This window comes from Pteropus medius, unplaced genomic scaffold (genome assembly GCF_902729225.1).
Source record: "Pteropus medius unplaced genomic scaffold, Ma_sr-lr_union100, whole genome shotgun sequence".
NCBI lineage: Eukaryota > Metazoa > Chordata > Mammalia > Chiroptera > Pteropodidae > Pteropus > Pteropus medius.
The window spans coordinates 15,343,432-15,363,243 of record NW_024349519.1 but is presented as its reverse complement, the minus strand read 5'-3'; the positions used below and the strand labels follow the sequence as shown (position 1 = coordinate 15,363,243).

At 32.1% G+C, this 19,812-nt stretch overlaps 1 protein-coding gene across 15 annotated transcripts in view; it reads right to left on the bottom strand.

Moving 5' to 3' along the window:
• The window catches only part of SOX5 (SRY-box transcription factor 5), a 907,668-nt gene that overhangs the window by 311,316 nt on the left and 576,540 nt on the right, over positions 1-19,812 (bottom strand). For 12 of the 15 annotated variants that reach the window (XM_039882498.1, XM_039882492.1, XM_039882491.1 and 9 more), the window contains one exon: positions 10,942-11,173. In XM_039882498.1, coding sequence (XP_039738432.1) covers positions 10,942-11,172 — 231 coding nt within the window. In that variant the 5' untranslated portion in view covers position 11,173. The remainder of the gene's footprint in view (positions 1-10,941; positions 11,174-19,812) is intronic. The other 3 variants (XM_039882501.1, XM_039882499.1, XM_039882500.1) reach the window with 1 other exon arrangement.

Genomic DNA, 19,812 nt, shown 5'->3' with positions numbered 1-19,812 from the left:
CCTTAACGTAAAGCGATGACTTGGCAATGAACAAAACTATGATAACTGAATATGTTACAAATACTTGATTGAGAAACAGCATCTAAGATTAAATTATCTTTTTTTTTAATAGTTAAAAAGATTTAAAAAAAACTTTTAATGACAGGAGATTAAATTTCTATTGAATTTCTCATTTCAAAAGTATCTTTTCTTAGCTTAAAATTTTCTTTTAACTTAAATTTATAAAAATTAAAAACATATGACATTTAAATACAATGTACCATTTTTCTCTAAGATCAGAGAACATAAACATTTGTTTAGGCATTCGTTTAACTAACATTTACTAAGTTTCTGCTATATTCCAGGCACCAGAGTGCTTTATACATATTGACTTTAAATCATCTCATAAATTAGATGCTATTGTTATCATCCCATTTTACAGATGGAAAAAATAAAGTACATACAATTAGAACAGCTTGCCAAATGTCATACAGGTATCAAACAGCAGAACAGGGAATGTACTCAGGAATTTTGTCACTAGTGGCCCTATGCTAAATCACTATGTTCTGCAACAGTTTTAGACAGAGCACAAATTCATACTAATCGTTATATGAAGGTTTAAGCAAATAATCCTTTGGAATGCCATATATTGCCTAACATCCTACAAACTTTTAGTACACATTATGAAATGGTTAAATCTCTTGGTCCATTTAAATCCAGCTAAAAAGATTTTTAAAAATCAGGTTATCTCTGAGTTAAGGTAGAATAATCAAGCAACGATTGTTATATCTGCATTCCCCAAAAGTATTCCTAAAGGCTTTTAAAATTATTTATTCTGATAAACTATAAAAATGATTTTAATAATTGTATGAGTGTAGAGGCAGTGAGCACAGTTATTAAGTGCTTGGGTTTTGAAGTCATGAATCCAAACTCTACCGCTTATTAGATAAATCACTCTACCGAAGACTGTTTTCCATCTGTAAATCAGGAATGATCACAGTTGTTAAACTCACTGGGTTGATATAAAAATTGGCTGAGATAATAAAGACAGAGTGGCTGGTACATAGAAAACATGAAATAGCACACATTCCTATTATTATTAATTATTAAATACCATATTCTAAAGAGTAACAATTATTTGAAATCTCCCATATTTGAGTTGCAACTATCAGACTGTAGATAGGCTGTAAGATATATTCACACAAGACTTTCTTTCAAAGTGCTTCTTATGTTCTACTGATGACCCTGGGGAAATCAGAGTCTCAGATATAGAAGAAGCCTATTCTCTGGCTCTGTGTCCCTAATGTGCAAAACATGCCAGCCACTGCCACAGAGCCTAAAGATAGATACCACTAGAGCTGGGCAATCTCTTCTCTCCAGGATATATGTTTATACAGAGGGTAGGATCCAGTAGTGACAGAAAAAGTGGTTACCAAGCTTGGGACATTATTAAGTATAAAGCTGTAAATTATTGTAACTTTTTTGCTGTTACTCATTAATATAGGTTTTGACTTTTTACATGGTACATATTTTATATTTGTAAATACATACAAGACTACTTAACAGTATCTTTGTAATTTTATCCCTTTTTCATATCCTATGTCCATTTTATACCTTTATTAACCCTTAGAATATTATTTTCTCATTTAGGAATATTGACCAACAAGACTGTTTTATCTTGAGACATGCTGGATTTTTAAGAGCTAAGAAGAGACACTGAAGTAAACACTGCTTCTCTATATAATGATAACATTGTTTGCTCTGCTGCCACAGAAGCAGCCTTGACTAAATAAGACACAAAATCCAGTCACTTGTGTTCATTTACTTTATCATGTGATGTCAGTGTCACAGAGCTGGCCAAGGCAGCTCTCCTTACATTCACACCTCATCTGCTCACAAAGCTCCTTCCTAAAAATGGTTTACGGGAATTAAAACAAAAACAACAACAACAAAAAAAAACCATTTTGCCTTTGTACAAAGAAGATATGTAACCAAAGGGACAGATTACAATTGTCAACTTAGGTAGCTTTATATTTATTTCCCATTTCAAACACCAATGGAATTCTCCTCCCATATCTAGTAGAATAGAGGAAAACATAAAATTTACTTTCTAAAACAAAAAATGGGGGAAAATGGCACAAGATGATCAAAACTGATAAGACTGCCGTGAATTCAGTCTTAATACCAGCTTTAATGCTGGTACAAATTATGGGCATTTCAGATTTTGTGGAGGAAATAAAGAATTTAAATACACTTAATGCTTTTAAATGCACCTAATGTGGCATTCTGAATTCAAACTGTCATTTCTTAAGGAATCATTTCTCTTGGAAGTGTGTTTCCCCCCCTATAATCTTCCTATTATATTTTTCTGTCTTATAGCATTCCTTCCTATTTTTTAAATCTACTCCCCTCCCAAATCCAGATATTTGTCTTTGTCTATACTTTTAAAAGAGAAAGCTATGTAAGTCTAATTGCCAAAATAAGTGAGAAAAATAAATTACAATGAAAATACAATACTTCCTTAACATTATTTTTAAGACTTCAATTTAAGATCCAAACTGACTACTAACTAGTTGTGCTTTTTTAAAGAGGCTGCTATACAAAGACCACTTTTTCCCTTTTTAGATGCAGTGGATAGTTGTATCTACAGCCAAGAGGAAATATAGTGTAAGTGTTTTTGAAATCCATTGAGGTCTCATTGGCAATTGAATTACTGAGTTTTGTAGCCTTCATTCTAATTCCTAGAATTCAGGTACTCACGCTGCAAAATTCCCATTCTTGAATTCCCTCAGGTGACTGACTGTCCTTAGCAAGTATAATAGAAGAAATAATGACAAATACATTGCTGTTATCACTTAAGTTAATACAGAGACACTAACATCAAAATTACTTTTCAGTTATGTAAATGATCTCTGTTCCCTATTTCCTATTTTTATCAATCTTGATAAAATTTCAAATTTAGGAAAGAAGTATGAAGACAAAAAGCAACTAAATTAAAAAAACAATCAAGATCTGATAGAAAATACTGGCAGGGGCTGTCAGAAATTTTAGAATGGAAGATAGAACAGGCACACAAAAGGTGCAGGAACCCACTACAGCACTAGACCCCAGACATTTGGATTAGCTGATAACTGCAATTAAAAAAAAAATGATTTGGGAAACCAATATAGAATTCTAAGGGTTTTTTTTTTTTCCCATGTAAGGACATTAAAAATAAAATTGTCATTTCCTATCAACATTGGCTCATAAAATAAAAGAATATAATCAGAATAAATAGAAAAAATACACCAGATAATTTTGTAAAGAATTCATTACACTGTCCCTGTTTACTCAAAATCAGTGAAAACTTTATCACAGAACCAATTGATCCATTAATCACACACAGTAAGAGAAACCTAGGCCGACTGCAAGAAAGTTTGACAAATCCCCAAGAGGCAATATATGTAAATAAGAAGGAAGTATATATCAGAGTACAATGGTGCTGATTCTCCTACCCTGTCACCCTTCCTGATAATGGCTCCATTGAGATCCACAAGAGGACCCATTAATAATGTTTTCTGATAGAGGAAAATTGAAAGGGAGAGGAAGAAGAGGAGGAAAGGAGGAAAAGAATCAAAGAAAATGAGGAAGCACTGAAAACAATGCATCTAAGATACAGAATGAGGTTGGTTCTCATACTTTTCATTATTTCTAACATCCAAATACAAATGATCTTATTATGCAGGTCCTAGAATGACAAATGATATAGAGATGGACACTTATCCATTCCATAAAATCTGGAATACTATTCAAGTAAGTTTCTAGAATTGCTTCTTAGTATCTCTATTTCCAGTATCTTAGTCAAGTATTTCTTTATTCTTTCCACTTCATTCAAGATGGTCACCCTGACAAAGAAAGAAAATATTTAAAATTCCAATAACTAAAGTAGTTGTTTTTATTCCTATTAATATGAGGCACATTTTACTAAATTTCTCATATTTCATATTGAGTCCTTTACAGTATAACTTGTCTTCAGTATTGTTTTAACTTGCTTTTTTTCCTTCTTATTTCTTCTGAGAAAAATATTATGGCAAAAACAAAACTATACTATAAATTAAAGATGTTGCACTAATAATTGATATGATGTGTATATTTTTAATATCTGGCATTTAGTAATTTTTATGTAGAAACAATTTCAAGTAAATCTACTTTTGATTCCCACAAATGATACCTTTCAACTGTGAATCTCCTTAGCACTTATTAGCCTGTATTAGGATCCTAATATTTTACATAACATTATGCTGATTTTTGTGCTTATCTTATCTCAATATTATACAAAAAGCTACAAGAGGAAAGAGACTAGTTTTTATTTCTATATCTCTGCTGATAGATATTCACTGTATCTATTCGAGTTGAATCTTTCCACAACACTCCCTATTAAATGATGGCCATTAAATTCCATTAGGCCAAAACTTCTTAAGTGAACACATGATCCCCCTTTACCACACAATTAGAAGTTTTTCCTTATTCCCCTGTTAGTACATAGCACTATGTGGGACACTAAAATTATACCCTCATTAGGTATCATGAGCTATCTTGCAACTCCCATATAAAGCTATTTTTTAAAATGTGATACTACACTCATTAATTTCTCAAGACCTAGTTAATTTTCAACTCAATAGTTGCACTTTGAATACTGTGGACATCATATGAATCAAGATTTTCTCTACTTGATGTTAGACCCTCCCCCAACCAGATGGAATGGAATTGTATGGCAATAGGACAAAACGATCTATTGCACAACTTATCCAATGGCTTTGTTGGACCCCAACTGATTGTTTTTCACATTCTCATTCCTGCTAGCCCTGGGGGTAATTTTCAGAAACAATGCAAGTATAAAGATTGAACCACTTACATTCAAACACAAGCCTGGAATTATATCTAGATAAACAGCTTCATGTGGTATTTTCTGACAACATTTACAGAATAACGTTTGTAACAATGTAATTTCATTGTATGATAAACATCAATTTACCATAAAAAACAAATACAAACTTGTCACCATTTTCACCTCTTTTCAATTGAATTGGCCTTGTTCAGATAAGCAAGCCTATCTCTTACAGATAAAACAGTTTATAGTGTGTGAAATCCTGTATGTGTGTGTAGAATTATACTGCCTTCTATCATAATTTTACACTGCCACACTGCACATATGGCTTCTAAGCTTACTTTATCTGAATCTTTCTGAATTTATTCTCCATGCTATTAAACTGAGAACATTCCACATCGTTCAAAAGTAATTACACTTTTTGTCTAGAGTATAGGAGACTGCTCTCCCTAAACAATGAAATTCTCATTATTAGAATTGGCACAATAACCGCACTGGTGTTAACAATCAGTATGCATTACAGCATCATAATAACTTATACTAAGTTTGATGTACAAAAGTAACCAGGAATTTAAAAGCTTATAAAAACTACCATATAAAAATAGGAATCTTTACCATACCATAATTAAGGTCTTAATCTGCGACTTATTTTTAAATAGCACATGCAATTTCTCTTTTCCTTCTTAAGTTTTCTGAACAGTACTTCGCACATAACATTATTCTAGTCACACATCAAAAATACATTACTAACGACTGTTAGATTGTAAGCAAAATTTATATAACGGATATTTCAAGAAACAGCTATAATATAGCAATTAAAATTATTTTCGATAAATAAAGAATCCCAGGAGTTGACAGTGAGCCTGAGCAAGTAAAAGCCTCTCTCTGTCCTGTGCACCGAATGAATTCTTTCAGTGTTTAAGTTTGCGTTTCATACGTTGGAGCTTTGCTATAATGTTATACTTGGTTCTCAGCTATATGTTCAACTTCTAGAGAACAACTTAAGAAGAAAACTTTTTCTTCTTTTGATGAACTTTGGGAAGAAACTGACTTGTACTACATGTCGCTTTATGATAACTAGTCTCCTTGAAATGTTCAAGTACATTAAGATACATCAAAAGTATTTTAAACTCCATGTATTAGATGCCTATAATTCTTTAATAATACCAGAAAAATGTTATCAACATAAAAAATAAGTGATATACTAAAATATATTACAGTATCATATTTCCAAATCAACTACATCTTTAAATGTTAAAAAAATTTCACACAAACATAGTTTTTATTTCTTATGAAATTCAGCTATCCGTAGACTGGGCTACTCGAATTATTTTTTAATAAAATATTGTATTGTTAAAGTAAATGTTTATATTTTTAAAATCAATTGTGGGAAGCAGCCACTCCACAGTTACACAAAACTGTTCACACAACTCAAGAAGAACTTAAGGAGTCAAAAGACAGTTTGGCCTAGATAAGAGTAGACTCTTTTTGTGGGAGCAAAAAAAAGGCAACTGGTAATTCAGTAACCACAGGTAGTGAAGATTTTCATTTCATGTCACGTTTGACACCAGAACAATCTAACCAACAGAAGTAGCACGCAACCAGATAGAAAATGAGCACCAACATGGCCACCACAGCGTCCACTGGCTCCCTCTAATGCTACACTTGATTTCTCTTCAGACTTACTCTATTCCCTCCTTGTGCTCATAAATAATCATGTTGATTGACATGAAGTCATTCTGCATAGTTCTTTACATCATGAAATAAATCCATCTATATCAGAACTATTATTTTAAATGAGCCAGAAATTATAATGATTCTTGCTTGTCTCTGAAACTCTGAAGTGACAGCCTTTAAATCCATGTTTTAAAAAAGGAGGATGGAGAAGAATTGTAGATCTGACCTTCCATAAAAATAAAGCTCAGGACTGCCTTTCCATTCAAGTCAGAATTGAACTTGCCAACCTTGCCTTTTACTTTTTGAAGATTATAAAAGAATCAAAATTTGCTATTAATTGTTTGGCAAGATTATGAGAATTTCAGAGAAAGAACCAACAGTCTTTTTCATACTTAATACCCATGTCTCAATCTTATATTGATTAGAAATCCTACAGTATTTTATAAATATATGTATATAATCTGCTTAGTACAGTTCATCCATAGTGTACTCTGAATAGTGAGTAAAACCTCCAAGAACAGAAGGACTTAGAGTATCCATAAGAGGTAAAGCTGTTTGGGAGTGGCTCTTAATTAGGCACCTACTTTACTTCTCCAAAATATTAAGGTAACAAAGACAGCATCAGAAAGGAAGAATTACACCTTTATCTCACGTAATTCCAAACATTAACACTTGTATACCCTCAATATAAACAAAAGACCCTAATTTATCAAAATCTTTATATAGCAATAGTCATGAAGTGTACAGAACTTTTATCTCAGGAATTATTTTCCAACTTAAATTTTATACTGAAGGCATCTCTATAACTTCAAGCTATCATTACAGGAATTACTCATCAGTTTTACTTTGTCTCTAAACTATGTAGACAATACAAAATGTAGACTTCTCAATATCTCTCTTTTATTTAAGAATGGAGCATGAATGTCACACATAAACAGAAATGAAATCTAAAAATCAGGCTTTTTTTCCTTAATTGAACTGTATGATACAAAGACCATAAAACATTCTCTCTGTTTTTAAAGATACTGAATAGGAAAAAAATAGAGAATGCATTTTCCTACTGAAATAAAAGGACATGTTATGCGAGTATGACAATGACCTAGAATCCAAGAAAAAAAAAAGTACTTGTGATGGGTAACAATTCTATAAATATATTCAATCATTTTGATAAATGGGTAAAATGTATTTTAATCAGCTTAACAGCTGAATATATCATAGCTATTATAACATACTTTCTGCTTTCTGAATACACTATATTAGTAGATTCTTTTTTGTTTGAAAATTTCTAGAAAACCAGCATGTTCACTATGAATAGTGTCTTAACAACTTTGCCCAAAACATATATTTAATCATCCACATAAACTCTGCTATTTAATCAGTAATCATAAATTAAATATATATTATATGCTGGTATCAGAAATATCAATATACATATGTATATATGACTGTGCCTTCAAGGAGACATACAGCGCATAGAAAAGCAGACATTTAAACACACAAATTATAATATAGGCCATGAGAAAATATGTAAACAAGTGTCATGGATAAAAGAATAATGCAGGAACCATTCTGCCTTGGGAAGTCATTGAAAGTATCTAAGAAGAGGCAATTTCTGAACTTAGTCTTGTGGGAGATATATACAATTTACCAGGAAGGTAAAATATAAAAAGAGAGAGGATTTCCAGGTAGAGAGAATGAAGCTGTATTATTTGAGGTCCCTTGGTATGTTTATGAATATATATCTAAAACTTGGCATGATTGGAATATTGGGTCCATGGCAGGATGTGGCAGGAGAGGAGACTAAAACCATAGTTTGGTACTAGTCTATGTAATTTTACCTTAAGACAAAGAGTTTTAGACTAAATCCTATAAGCAACAAGGACACACATTCATTTCCAAAGTGGGGTAAATAATGCAACTCATTTCTCAGGCAAATAAGTCTAGTGGAAGATGAAAGAAAGACTAAAAAAGAGAAGAGGCTGAAAATTGGAGATCTTATAGGAGACTCTTACAAGACTCTACTCAAGAGATGAAAAGCTGGTGGAATCAAGAAACATTTGAGGCAGAAACAAATTTAGAAACTAATTAGACACACGGTAAGAGAAATCATCAGTGCTGATGTCACTAAAAATAAGTTAAGTCATTTGTATCCACACTGTATTAACTTCCAGAACAGTAGATCTTAATCTTTTTGGGTTACAGATTTATTTGAAAATCTGATGAAACCGTATTCCTACTCACACATGTGAAAATACAGAATTCTCCTTTAATTTTCAGGAGATCCATACAGCTTGATTAAGAACTTCTGCTCTAGGTAAAGTTACTTGAGAAAAGGATTTGTGTCTTATTAAAATCTATTTCTATAGTATCCAACATTAACAACAAAAAATTTGGTAAAAGTAGGCAGTTCATAGTTTTTATTTAGCTGAACTGAATGCTCCATTACAAATTGAATGGTTTCATTTTCACTAACATCCTGCATCACAGTATCCCCTCATGCCAACTATAGTATATAATTTAATATACTTATTCCCAACTTCGAGTATACTTAAAATAATCTCCCTTTTATCTGTGGTTTTCTTTTATATCCACTCCTTCAAATTTGTATGTTTATGTTTATAATAGTATCACGAGAAAACCAAACCAAGAAGCACTCTCAACAGGTTACTCCCTGAGAGAAAGCAATGGTTAAAATATTGGGAGAAAAGGCATTAGCAATGATGCAATGTCAAATGGAGAGTCTGACAGCCTTACTCTGTGGAACTGTGTACTACCATTTCTCCCTTTTCTTTTCCTAGTTTAACTCTTTTGAGAGGAGGTCAAAACATTATATCATTGCACACAACTAACATGAACTCATAGTAGAGGGAGAGGGAGAAATTATGGATAGTATGATTTAATTTGCCAAAGAAGAGATAATGAGAAAATAAAACACGCTTGCACCTTGTGAAGAACTTATAATGATTGTAAGTACAGATGCCCAAATCAGACTGCTTGAGTAAAACTCTGGTTCTCCCACTTATTAGCTGTGATTTGGAACAAGGTATTTAACCTCTCTGTGCCTCCGTTACTTCATCTGTGAAATGGGATTGATAATACCTCATCGAATTATTGTGAGAATTAAGTGAGTTAATATATATTATGTGCTTAAAATATTACATCTATGTAAGTGCTACATAAGTGTTAGCTAAAACATTATTCTTGGTGGAAAAATCTTGTAAAGTCAAACACCCATGCAAATTTTTACCTATAAGGCTTAAAATATTGAATGAGACTATTTAAATCTAATATGAATATAAATAGTGTCTAATTCACAGCTACTAGAAGATATTTGATGCTTCTTGTTGATTTAACTCCATATACAGTAATGCAATAAAATAAACCAGCAGCATATTACAGTACCAACCACATTTATGATATGTAATAATTTCCTGGAGAAAGCAAAAAAAAGTATTTAACAGAATCAGAGTTGTCTTTAAAGGTGTGAGAATATGTGATCAAACATTTTTGTTGGTGTAATCTGGTTCAAACTGGTATAATCAAATTAATGGCACTGGCATTCTTGAAGTTGAAGAAGGAGAGGTCACAAAAACGTGACATTCACCCAAGCAGCCATGTTGAAAAGGTGAGGGTGGCTTTACTGGCACCTAAGTGCCCTGGCACCTTGCTGATTCTACATACTTAAGTCCCTAAAATGGACCCCAAAGCCTTATCTGTGTACGTCTGCTGTTTAAGCTTCAGCCAAAGATGCTGTGTTGTCTTCTTTCTTCTCATCTGCAAAACCAGTTTCCCAGTGATCCAGACCCCAGGATGAGAGGCCAGATAAATTATCCTGAATTTCAAATTCTGGAATAGGATGCACCAGGGAATACTGATTTATCCAAACAACAGCATGAATGGTACAGAGTTAGAAATTATAGTGGTCACATTAGAAAACTATAGTGTCTATGAAATATATTCTTCTATAAAATTCTCAGTCCTGTAAGGAATACTGGAATCTCCAATCTGAACAAAGCAAAAAATTGAAAAACATGGATTTATTACAGTGAAACTGTTCAGACTATGTTGTAACTCTATGTGAAAAAATCTTTTATTAGAAATAGCACGGTATCTTTCTTGCTAATTTCAATGTGTTACTTTAACATTATTCTTATATTTACATGTTTTTTTTCCCCTGTAATTAAGTCGTGTGTCTCAAAAGCGGAATTCTTAAAAAACAAACAAACAAAAAACTAGCATATCTTATACTCCCTACTGGAATCAATTTACTTATAAAGAATTCTAAGATGTTTGGAGTATATCTTGCATAAGGCCATTAAGTAGATAATAATTATATAGCAAAGGACTGAAGCCAAACTATTAGAAGACTACACTGGTCAAAAAGTGAGTGTAGGCACAATAGACCATGAGAAACCTACCATTGTATTGTGCTGAGAAGTGGGAGTCCTATGGCCACAAGTCTCTTGCGTCAGCAGAGAAACTGGCTGAAATTCCTCAGAGTGAGGCTTGTTGGGAAAACTCACATGCAAGGGAAGGTGAAAGGCTGGGAGCCCGTCACTCTCCTCTTCTTCCACTTTCTGTCTGCTTGTCACCATGGCTACCTCTCCATCTGCTTCCCCATACGGAGAGGCTGGTCGCTTGGAAGACATCCTGGAAGGAACAAAAGAGGAGAAAATAATGAAACCTCCACATAAATCCTTAATGCCGTCATTGTGTGGTTAGGGGCCATTGTAACAGAAATGCCTTTTTGTGCTTGCAGAGAGCAGGAAACCATCCAAATACCACTGCAAAGCACACACAATCAGAAACAATGGCCAAGCAGGTAGCAACAGAACAGTGCTTGTTTGTTGTGAGAATAATACACTAATATAGCACTCTCTTGTATTCTGGCTTCTTAAACAAGAGAATTCACCTAAGAATACTGCATAATGAAAGACCATTCCATTTTAAAGGAAAGAAAAATACCCATCTAGTTTTACACTTTGATAGACCTTCTTGAAGACAGAATATGTACAGATAGCAAATGCCATTGGCAGTAAAAAAAGAGAAATGGCTAAAATTTATTTTGTCAAAAAAATAAATGAAATAAATGAATGATTCCTATTATAACAAATTTGCATTTTATTAAAAGATTACTGTGACATATAGAGATATTGGTTATATGTAAACCTTAGACCACATGACAAAAAGTTTGATATTTGTTTAAAGCTTAATAACTGAACACATTTTACACTCATTGCTAATCCTGAACCATTTGAAATTTTTCCCTTACTTTCTAAATCACCCAATGTAGGCATCTGGCTCTAATATTTGCAAAGTAGTAAGAAAGTAAGAGTATAAAAATGTTTCAGTTTTATTTCTACAATTCTGTGAAAGATTTAGACATATTTACTCCTTAGATATCCAAGTAAAAAAAGAACAAATAAAGATGTTTTGTTTTCATGAGCTAATGCCTATATGACAGTGTACTTAAGATAACCGAACAAAATTTAAACAGTTTTTGTACTTATGTACTGATTGGAGAATATTATCAGAGGCTAAAAATATGTGGCAGATATTTTTAGTTAAATAGTTCCTTTTCATTAAAAGTTTACATAAATTATACAGAGTTTAAGTTTTTAATAAAAAAATAAACTCTTCTATTTACAATTTGACCTGTCCTTGAAAAAGCTGTAAGTTTTGTTCCACAAACAAAATGTGTTTGTAGGATTATCCACTCTTATTCTAGCCAGTGGGATAGGAGGCAGGAAAGTGTTAACTAACTGCAACACCACTTTCTTCATATATATCACTGATTTTTAAATTAAAAATGTATTACTAAAAGAAATGTCTCTAATCTTTGTTGAATAATACTATTTTAGTGTTAGAAGTTTTTTTAAAAAGTATTCAAGTGTTAAAGATATTCTATTAAGAAATAATAGCACTGTAGAAAAAGTAAGGGTTTTGGAAGCAGACAAATACGGATTACAATACTGATTCTGCTACTCACAAGCTGTGAGACTTACTGTAATCTATCTCAATTTTGCACATCTTTAAAGTAAGGTGCAATATCTACTTGTAATGCTTTTTGAGAATGAACTGTGTACCATATGAAAAATGACTTGTAGAGCATTTAGCACAGAGTAGACATTCAATAAACAATAGCTACTTTTTTTTTTATTTTACAAACTTTAAAACTCTAGTATGGGGCTGTGGAGCCCCTGCAAAAAACATACAAAATAAACCTCTAAAATGAGGAAAGCAGATTGATGGCCTCTAGGAGTTAAACTGTAAAATCAACATGAAATACAAAGCCTCACAATAGAGAAATCATCCATTGCCAGTCACATATGACAATTAACCAATCAAATGTACTAGTAAGTATAAAAAAAGAAATGTTAATAGTAGGTGTCTTGATCAACTGAAGAACAGAGAAAGAAGGCTAGTGCCTACCATGAAAGGACCATCTATAGAAGAAGCAGACTGGGACAACACATTTAAGGTATCTGTAACTATTTTTTATCTCATTGGCAAAGTTTACTTCAAATATACTCTAAGTATGGAGAAAAGAAGTAAGGACCTGTTAACACAATTCAAATAGTCTTAGTCTCATAGGCAATACCATATCTATCACCAAACTATTATATGAAACTATACATAATCCCTCTCACCAGTAATGATATTTAACTCTCACTGTTCTGCTTCCATGCTCTCCAAGCAAACTTCTGATTCCCACATAGAAAATGGGCTGACAGAAGAGATTTAAAAATTTCAGGTCTTTGTGAAGTGATTTATCATAATAAATCAATAAAGAGACTTTTAATTATTTCTTGGTTTCACATGTAGCTTGACTACAAGAAGATTATGCATTTATTATACAAACTGTAGTATTTATGGTCTGTGTGACCATTGTCATTCTTGTTGGAATTAATCAATTGGCTTTCTGGTGTCTAACTTAGTCTTATATACAATCAGTCTCCTACTGTCTGAAAACTCCAAGCTATTGGCAAGAGTCAGTGTCCAGGCTACCAAAGCAGAAAGCTAGATCAGCTGGTCTTTTCTAAGTTAATACACAAGTCTATGACTTCCAGAAGGTATGATCTTTCTGCTGATTTCTACTTTATTAATATCATTATTAAAAATTATGAAAATTAAAAATCCTAAAGAAGACATAAGGTAGTTAAGATATCATTAGTCTTCTCAAAACTTCTAGTCATTTCAATATCTAAATTATCTTTATAAATGTATAAATATTCTCTCTATATATATGTATACACACACACACACACACACATATTTCTATGAAACAAAAATGATAAGATCTAAAACACTGAACATAAAGGGTTCATGGTGCCAGAAGGCAACTGATCCTAAAATATGACATATTTCATGTTTATTTCAACTCCATTTTCAGAGACTTAGAGAATGTTCTTATTGAGTAAACTCAAGTATTTTCATATAACTGAAGTAAAAGATATCTTTTTTTAAAAGTTAATACAATAACAAGTGACTATGTTTATAGTTAATAATAGGCTACTAAGTCAGAAAAAAAGTAAAATACATAACAAATTATGTAGGGAGCTATCAATCTGTTGGTCACATTAGTCATGTTTGGTCTGATTTATACTGCTTCTAAAAATATTGATAACTAACTTACCAATAACTTTAGACTATTGAATTTTATTCATCTATCAAGGGTTTCATTTTGGACAGAGGAAAGTCTCATTAATTTTAAAAAAGCAGAAGGAAAGCACTGCAAATTTCTATACATCGGGTATCTGGGATGTGTAGGGTTCCAATTCCTGTAGTTTAAGCTGCATGACTGTGTCACAGTACAAGGATACCTGAGGTATGCTCTCATGTATTCATTCAGAGATGATTTTTCTCATTCCTGTGGTAGGTACTAGGCTTACCAATGAACAAAACTCAGACTTCAAAGAAACTGAAATGAGGCAGACATATAATTCAGTGTGAAACTAATTTACAGAGCTATGTTGACTTAATAGTAGTCTTTAACTCAGTTCTGTGTGTAGACAAGAAAATCTTTTTGAAAGAACTAATGTCTAATTCCAGGGCAAAAGAGAATCTTCAAATCATCAACAATCTACTAACCACTTACTATGTACAAGACATTTATCTAATCGAAATTTACTATATAATTCAGGGTCTCTACTTAAATCCCATTTCTAGTTTACAACATTCCTGGAGTTGCTGAGTTACATGAATGGAACAGATAAGAAACAGCCTCCCTCTTAAGGGGTAACTTGCTCTGTACAAGGAGTCATTTCTCCTTTATTTGTCCATGTAGCAATCTGTACAATCAGGCTACTCCAGTTCATATGTGGAAGTAATTTTACAATTACTGGAGTCCTTTGCTATTCACTAAAGGCTCTCGATGTGCATTATAATTACTCTGTAGATAGGATGTCCCCAGTTGTATTTAGACATGTGTAGCAGATTTAGGGGTAGGGTAGAGAGTGAGAGACTACACCAGAAAATTAACTCAATGGTTCCCAACCTTGACTGTACATTGGAATTACATGGAGAGGTTTAAAAAATACTGCTGCCTGGGTCACACTGTCTGACATTCTGATATTATTGGTTTTGGAGTGCACACAAGGTATCAGAATATTTTAAAGCTCCTAGGTGATTCTAACGCAAAGTCAAGTTTGCAAAACATTTGCCTTAGAATAATGTCCCTCACCCAAGATGTCCAAATCCTAACCCTGAAGCCTGTGAATATGTTACCTTACAAGGCAAAAAGGGCTTTACAGATGTGATTAAGTAAAGGATCTTGAAATGAGATTATTCTGGATACAATAGGTGGGTCCAAAGTAATCATATATGTCCTTACAAGAGGGGAAGGCAGGAAGATCGTAAAGAACAATTGAAGATACTATGAGGCTGACTTTGAAAATGGATGATGAGGCCATGAACCAAAGAATGTAGGTAGCCTCTAGAAGCTAGAAAAGACAAGGAAATAGATTCTTCCCTAGAGCCTCTAGAAGAAATGAGCCCTGCCAACAACTTGATTTTAAGTGAATACATTTGTATTGTTTAAGCCACTAAACTTGTAGTCACTTGTTACAACAAGAAATTAATAGACCACTTACTTAAACATATCTTTTTTCACAGCTGGTATTTTCTCAATCTGAAATACTTCTGCCCCAGATATGTATACTTGCCTGTTCCTCACCTAATTTTTTTTTTTCTGTTTCAACATCATTTTCCAATGAGCCTTCCTTGCTTTTTCCCGCTAAACCAGCACCTGTTTCCTCTATTACTTCTTATTCTCTGTTTTGTCCACAGAATTTATCATCACTTGGCATATTTTATAATTATTTGTTTATTATCTGTCTTTCCCACTATAATATAAGATTCAAGAGGGTAGACTTTATTTTTGTTCACAGCTACTCATCTTGTACTTAGGATCATTTCTGAAAATAGTATTTTTTAAATAAATATCTATTAAATGAAAGCTATTATCTAAAACCAGGAACTCTCCTACTATTCTCTAATGATGAATGGTTGTGAGACAATGACATACAAGAAAGTATGCTTAGAAAATGCCTTAATATTGTTAGGAAAAAGGAAATCAAGTTCAGTGATACAGTATTCTTTTTAAAAAATAATTTCTATGTAATGGGACAAGTAAACCCTGTTTAATTCATTTTTTAAAGTACATGTAAAGAAATCTTATAGTTCTTTTTAAAATGTATAAGTAAAATACTATAAAGTGAAGTAACTTTATAAAAATGCTACCTAGTTAATTATAAATAGACTTATTGCTGAGGAATTATCTACTTACAGCTTTAAACTTAAATCTGCATAGGATATATTCTTTGCTCTAATTATTCTGGAAAATTACAAAATATACAAAGTCAAAGGAATTAGTATATGGAATAAACATAAAATGGAAGACTCAGAATAAGAATTGCTGTCCTAATATAATTGTTTCTTTTCAAAGTTTCTTTCTCTGAATATGTTAACCTTTGGTTAATTCAGAGATAAAGTCCTAGGAAGCAGTGCCTTCTACTGGTTATTTTTTTTTTGGTATATTATTTCTTTTAAGGTTAGCAGTTTTGTATAAATATTGCAAAACATAAATGTCTATAAAGAACATACTCAAATTCTAGTTCTTCTACAAAGCCATCCTCTATCACCACAGTTGAAGCGACTTCACCCCATCTCAGACTACCTCAATTCTTGTTAACAGCCCGCATGAAAAACTGAATATCGGTATAACCTGTGACATTTATTAAATAGTTTAACTTTCCTTTTCTTCTTATTAGTATATACAGTACCTAAAACCAGAACACAAGCAATTGGAATGTAAGAATATCATTGTTTAATTTCTTAAATTCCCCATGACATGTAGACTATCTTGAATTTAATAAGATTTTGGTAAAGTACAGTTCTGTTTTTGACCAAGTCACCTTGATTTCCCAAGATTAATGCTAAAGATATGACTGTATAATAAAGGTCTTTCCAAATACTCTGTATTTTGTCCCTAAATGGTCAACTCCTCTGTGCTGAATAAGATAGAATTATTGTATGGAGGCACAACTCCTAGCACGTACGTGGCACTCAATGTACTTTTCTATAAATAAATGAATGATAGAAAGAGGGTCTATTTTGTGCCAAGCAAATTAACTTTGTGTAATGGGGGAAATAGGCAACTTAGATATAAAGACCCTTCTCATTTACCCTTAAGAAAACACAGTTTAGATGAAAATATAAGAAATATATCTACTCATCCATTCATTCATTAATGGAAAAATAGAGCAGAGTTGGGGGTAAAATCTGAATCCTGGAGCCCATCCAAGATTGGGAGACCAATGTATAAAAAGGATTGAACAAAGAAGAAAGATAATGAGAAGTCAAAGTGATAAGTGAAGCAGTATAATTATTTTCTAAACAATTCTACAAAACAACATTCTGAATAGTGTCTTAAAATTTTGGACTATATTTATTTAACTTAAAACTTCTATTAATTACTCTTCTAAATACCTATTTTTAATATTCACTCTCAGATTAAATTTTAAACATAGCAGAAAATGTTTCAAAAATGACAAAATATTCATAAGGATTCATCTCCTTATGGGAACAACAAATATGGGATATTACAAAATAAAATAATTATTAGTAATCCTCTTTATACAAATATTATACTCTTTTTCTAGAAGTTATGTGACTCAAGTTTTTCTAATAATAAGACTATTTATTCAGGACATTTACATTTTTTTGTCTGGTGCCTTTTGCCTAATGTTGATGTGAGAAGAGTAATCAAAATTAGAAATTATTTTTTATTTTATTAAATTTACTGGGGTGACATTCGTTGATAAAAGTATATAGATTTCAAGTACACAATCCAATAATACATCAGGAATTAAACTCTACTGTTCATCAAAGCTATTTTTACAATAGAATGTTACCTGTTCAGTATGGGAAATCAATATAGACATTTAACATGAATGTATAGGTTTTGATTCAAATGAATGAAACAGCCAACACTTCTATGTGGTTTATAAACAGAATTACACAAACATAGCATATCATTTTATTACAGAAAAGATCAGTTTCATTTTCCTTATCTATGAAATTTCAATTATTATTCATATCTTATGGTTTGTTCTTTATTTTTCCTTATAACATGTTTTTAACGTCTTTATTTTCCTACTGTTTAGAGTCATCCTTACATTTACCCTGTGAATATTCCATGTATATTTTATAAACAACTCTGTCATATATAATATTCAGAAGGCTTTTAAATAGAAAATTGATTTGTGGTAAACATGTAGTCTTAAAATTTTTCTTCTAGTTTCCATAAATCTTCTTCGCCATCAATTTCTAATATAGAAAGATCATGCCCATCCCTATACTTCTTTACTCGTTGCTTATCCCATACAGTGATCTCATTCATTATATTGTTACTTACAGGCCTGAACAAGTTCATCAGATCCTGGCATACACTATACATGGAAGCAGAAACACAGATTGCATAGAAATATAAAAACAGAAAACATAGAATAATAAATATGACTAGACTCCTTCATAAGCCTTACTATACATTTCATCAGAGTAGAACTTATTTCTAGTAGTATTTAGAAACAAAACTTACCATAACATTGGAATCTAAAAACAAAAATAATTTTTGACCTACACCTAGCTAAGAATAAATTTATTATTTTGTTCTACAATATGATTTCAATTTACAGAAAAAAATGTAATAAGTATTATAAAAGTTCAAACTGTATTTAAAATTGTGTTAATTAAAAATGGTGTAGTCACCAAGAACTTTCAAAGTGACCTTTACCAAGGCTGTCCCCTGTGTTTATCTTGTCATGTGTTTAGTTTCTGAGATGTTTTCTGCATTAAAATCAAATACTTCATTAATATTCCTTCTCTCCGATAATAGCACCACTTTTAACTTGTTCACCACCTTTTTGCCCTTTTATTTGCTAGCATCTCTGTTCTTATCTAAAAGCTTTCCCAGCCTTGTCCAAACCACCAGACTCAAAGAAGGACGGGAGGATAAGAAGAGGAGAAAATGAGAAGGTGCAGGGTTCTCCAAGGAAGGTGTGGGAATTGAAAAGGAAAAGAAAAACAACAAAGGTTAAAGAAAGATAAGGAAAGAATTAGAAAAAGAACTTAATTCTTGTGAGTACCTGAAAGAAATAAGTGCCTCTTTATTAGTTGGATACAGGATATTTCAGAAGTGTTTGAATTAATGTACCTGAAATATACAATAAAATTAACTTTATAATGTCCATTGAATTTTGTTTTCTAGGCAAGGGAGACAAGTACCAAAGCTAAGTTTTTATGAATAGTTTATGGTAGCAAAATTACAATGATTCAGAATTCAAAATGTGATTCCTTTTCTGCTTTCTTCTCTTACTGTCTAACTAACTGTAAATCACTAAAAATTTACTCCCAAATTAAGAGCATATGTTATTGAATGAAAACTCCAAAAAACTTTTCTAAATAAGAAGAGTGCTTTATTATGAGTAACCTAATAGCTAGGCTCTAGAGCCCAAACTTACCTAAACAAATATATCTGCCAGCTAAAAATACTCATCTTTATGTTTTATTGTACCATTTTAATATTAATCCACACTTACTAAGTGTCTAAAACAACAGTATTCCTGATGAATAAAAAGATAAAAAGATTACTAAATTTAATTTAACTCAACTGCAATCATTCTATAGTGTTATAATACTTAGAAAAGACAGAGTTCATTATGAGTCTGACAAGCTGAAAGAAAATTGGTTAGGAAAACTTTTCTGACTCATAAGTACAAAGCCACTTT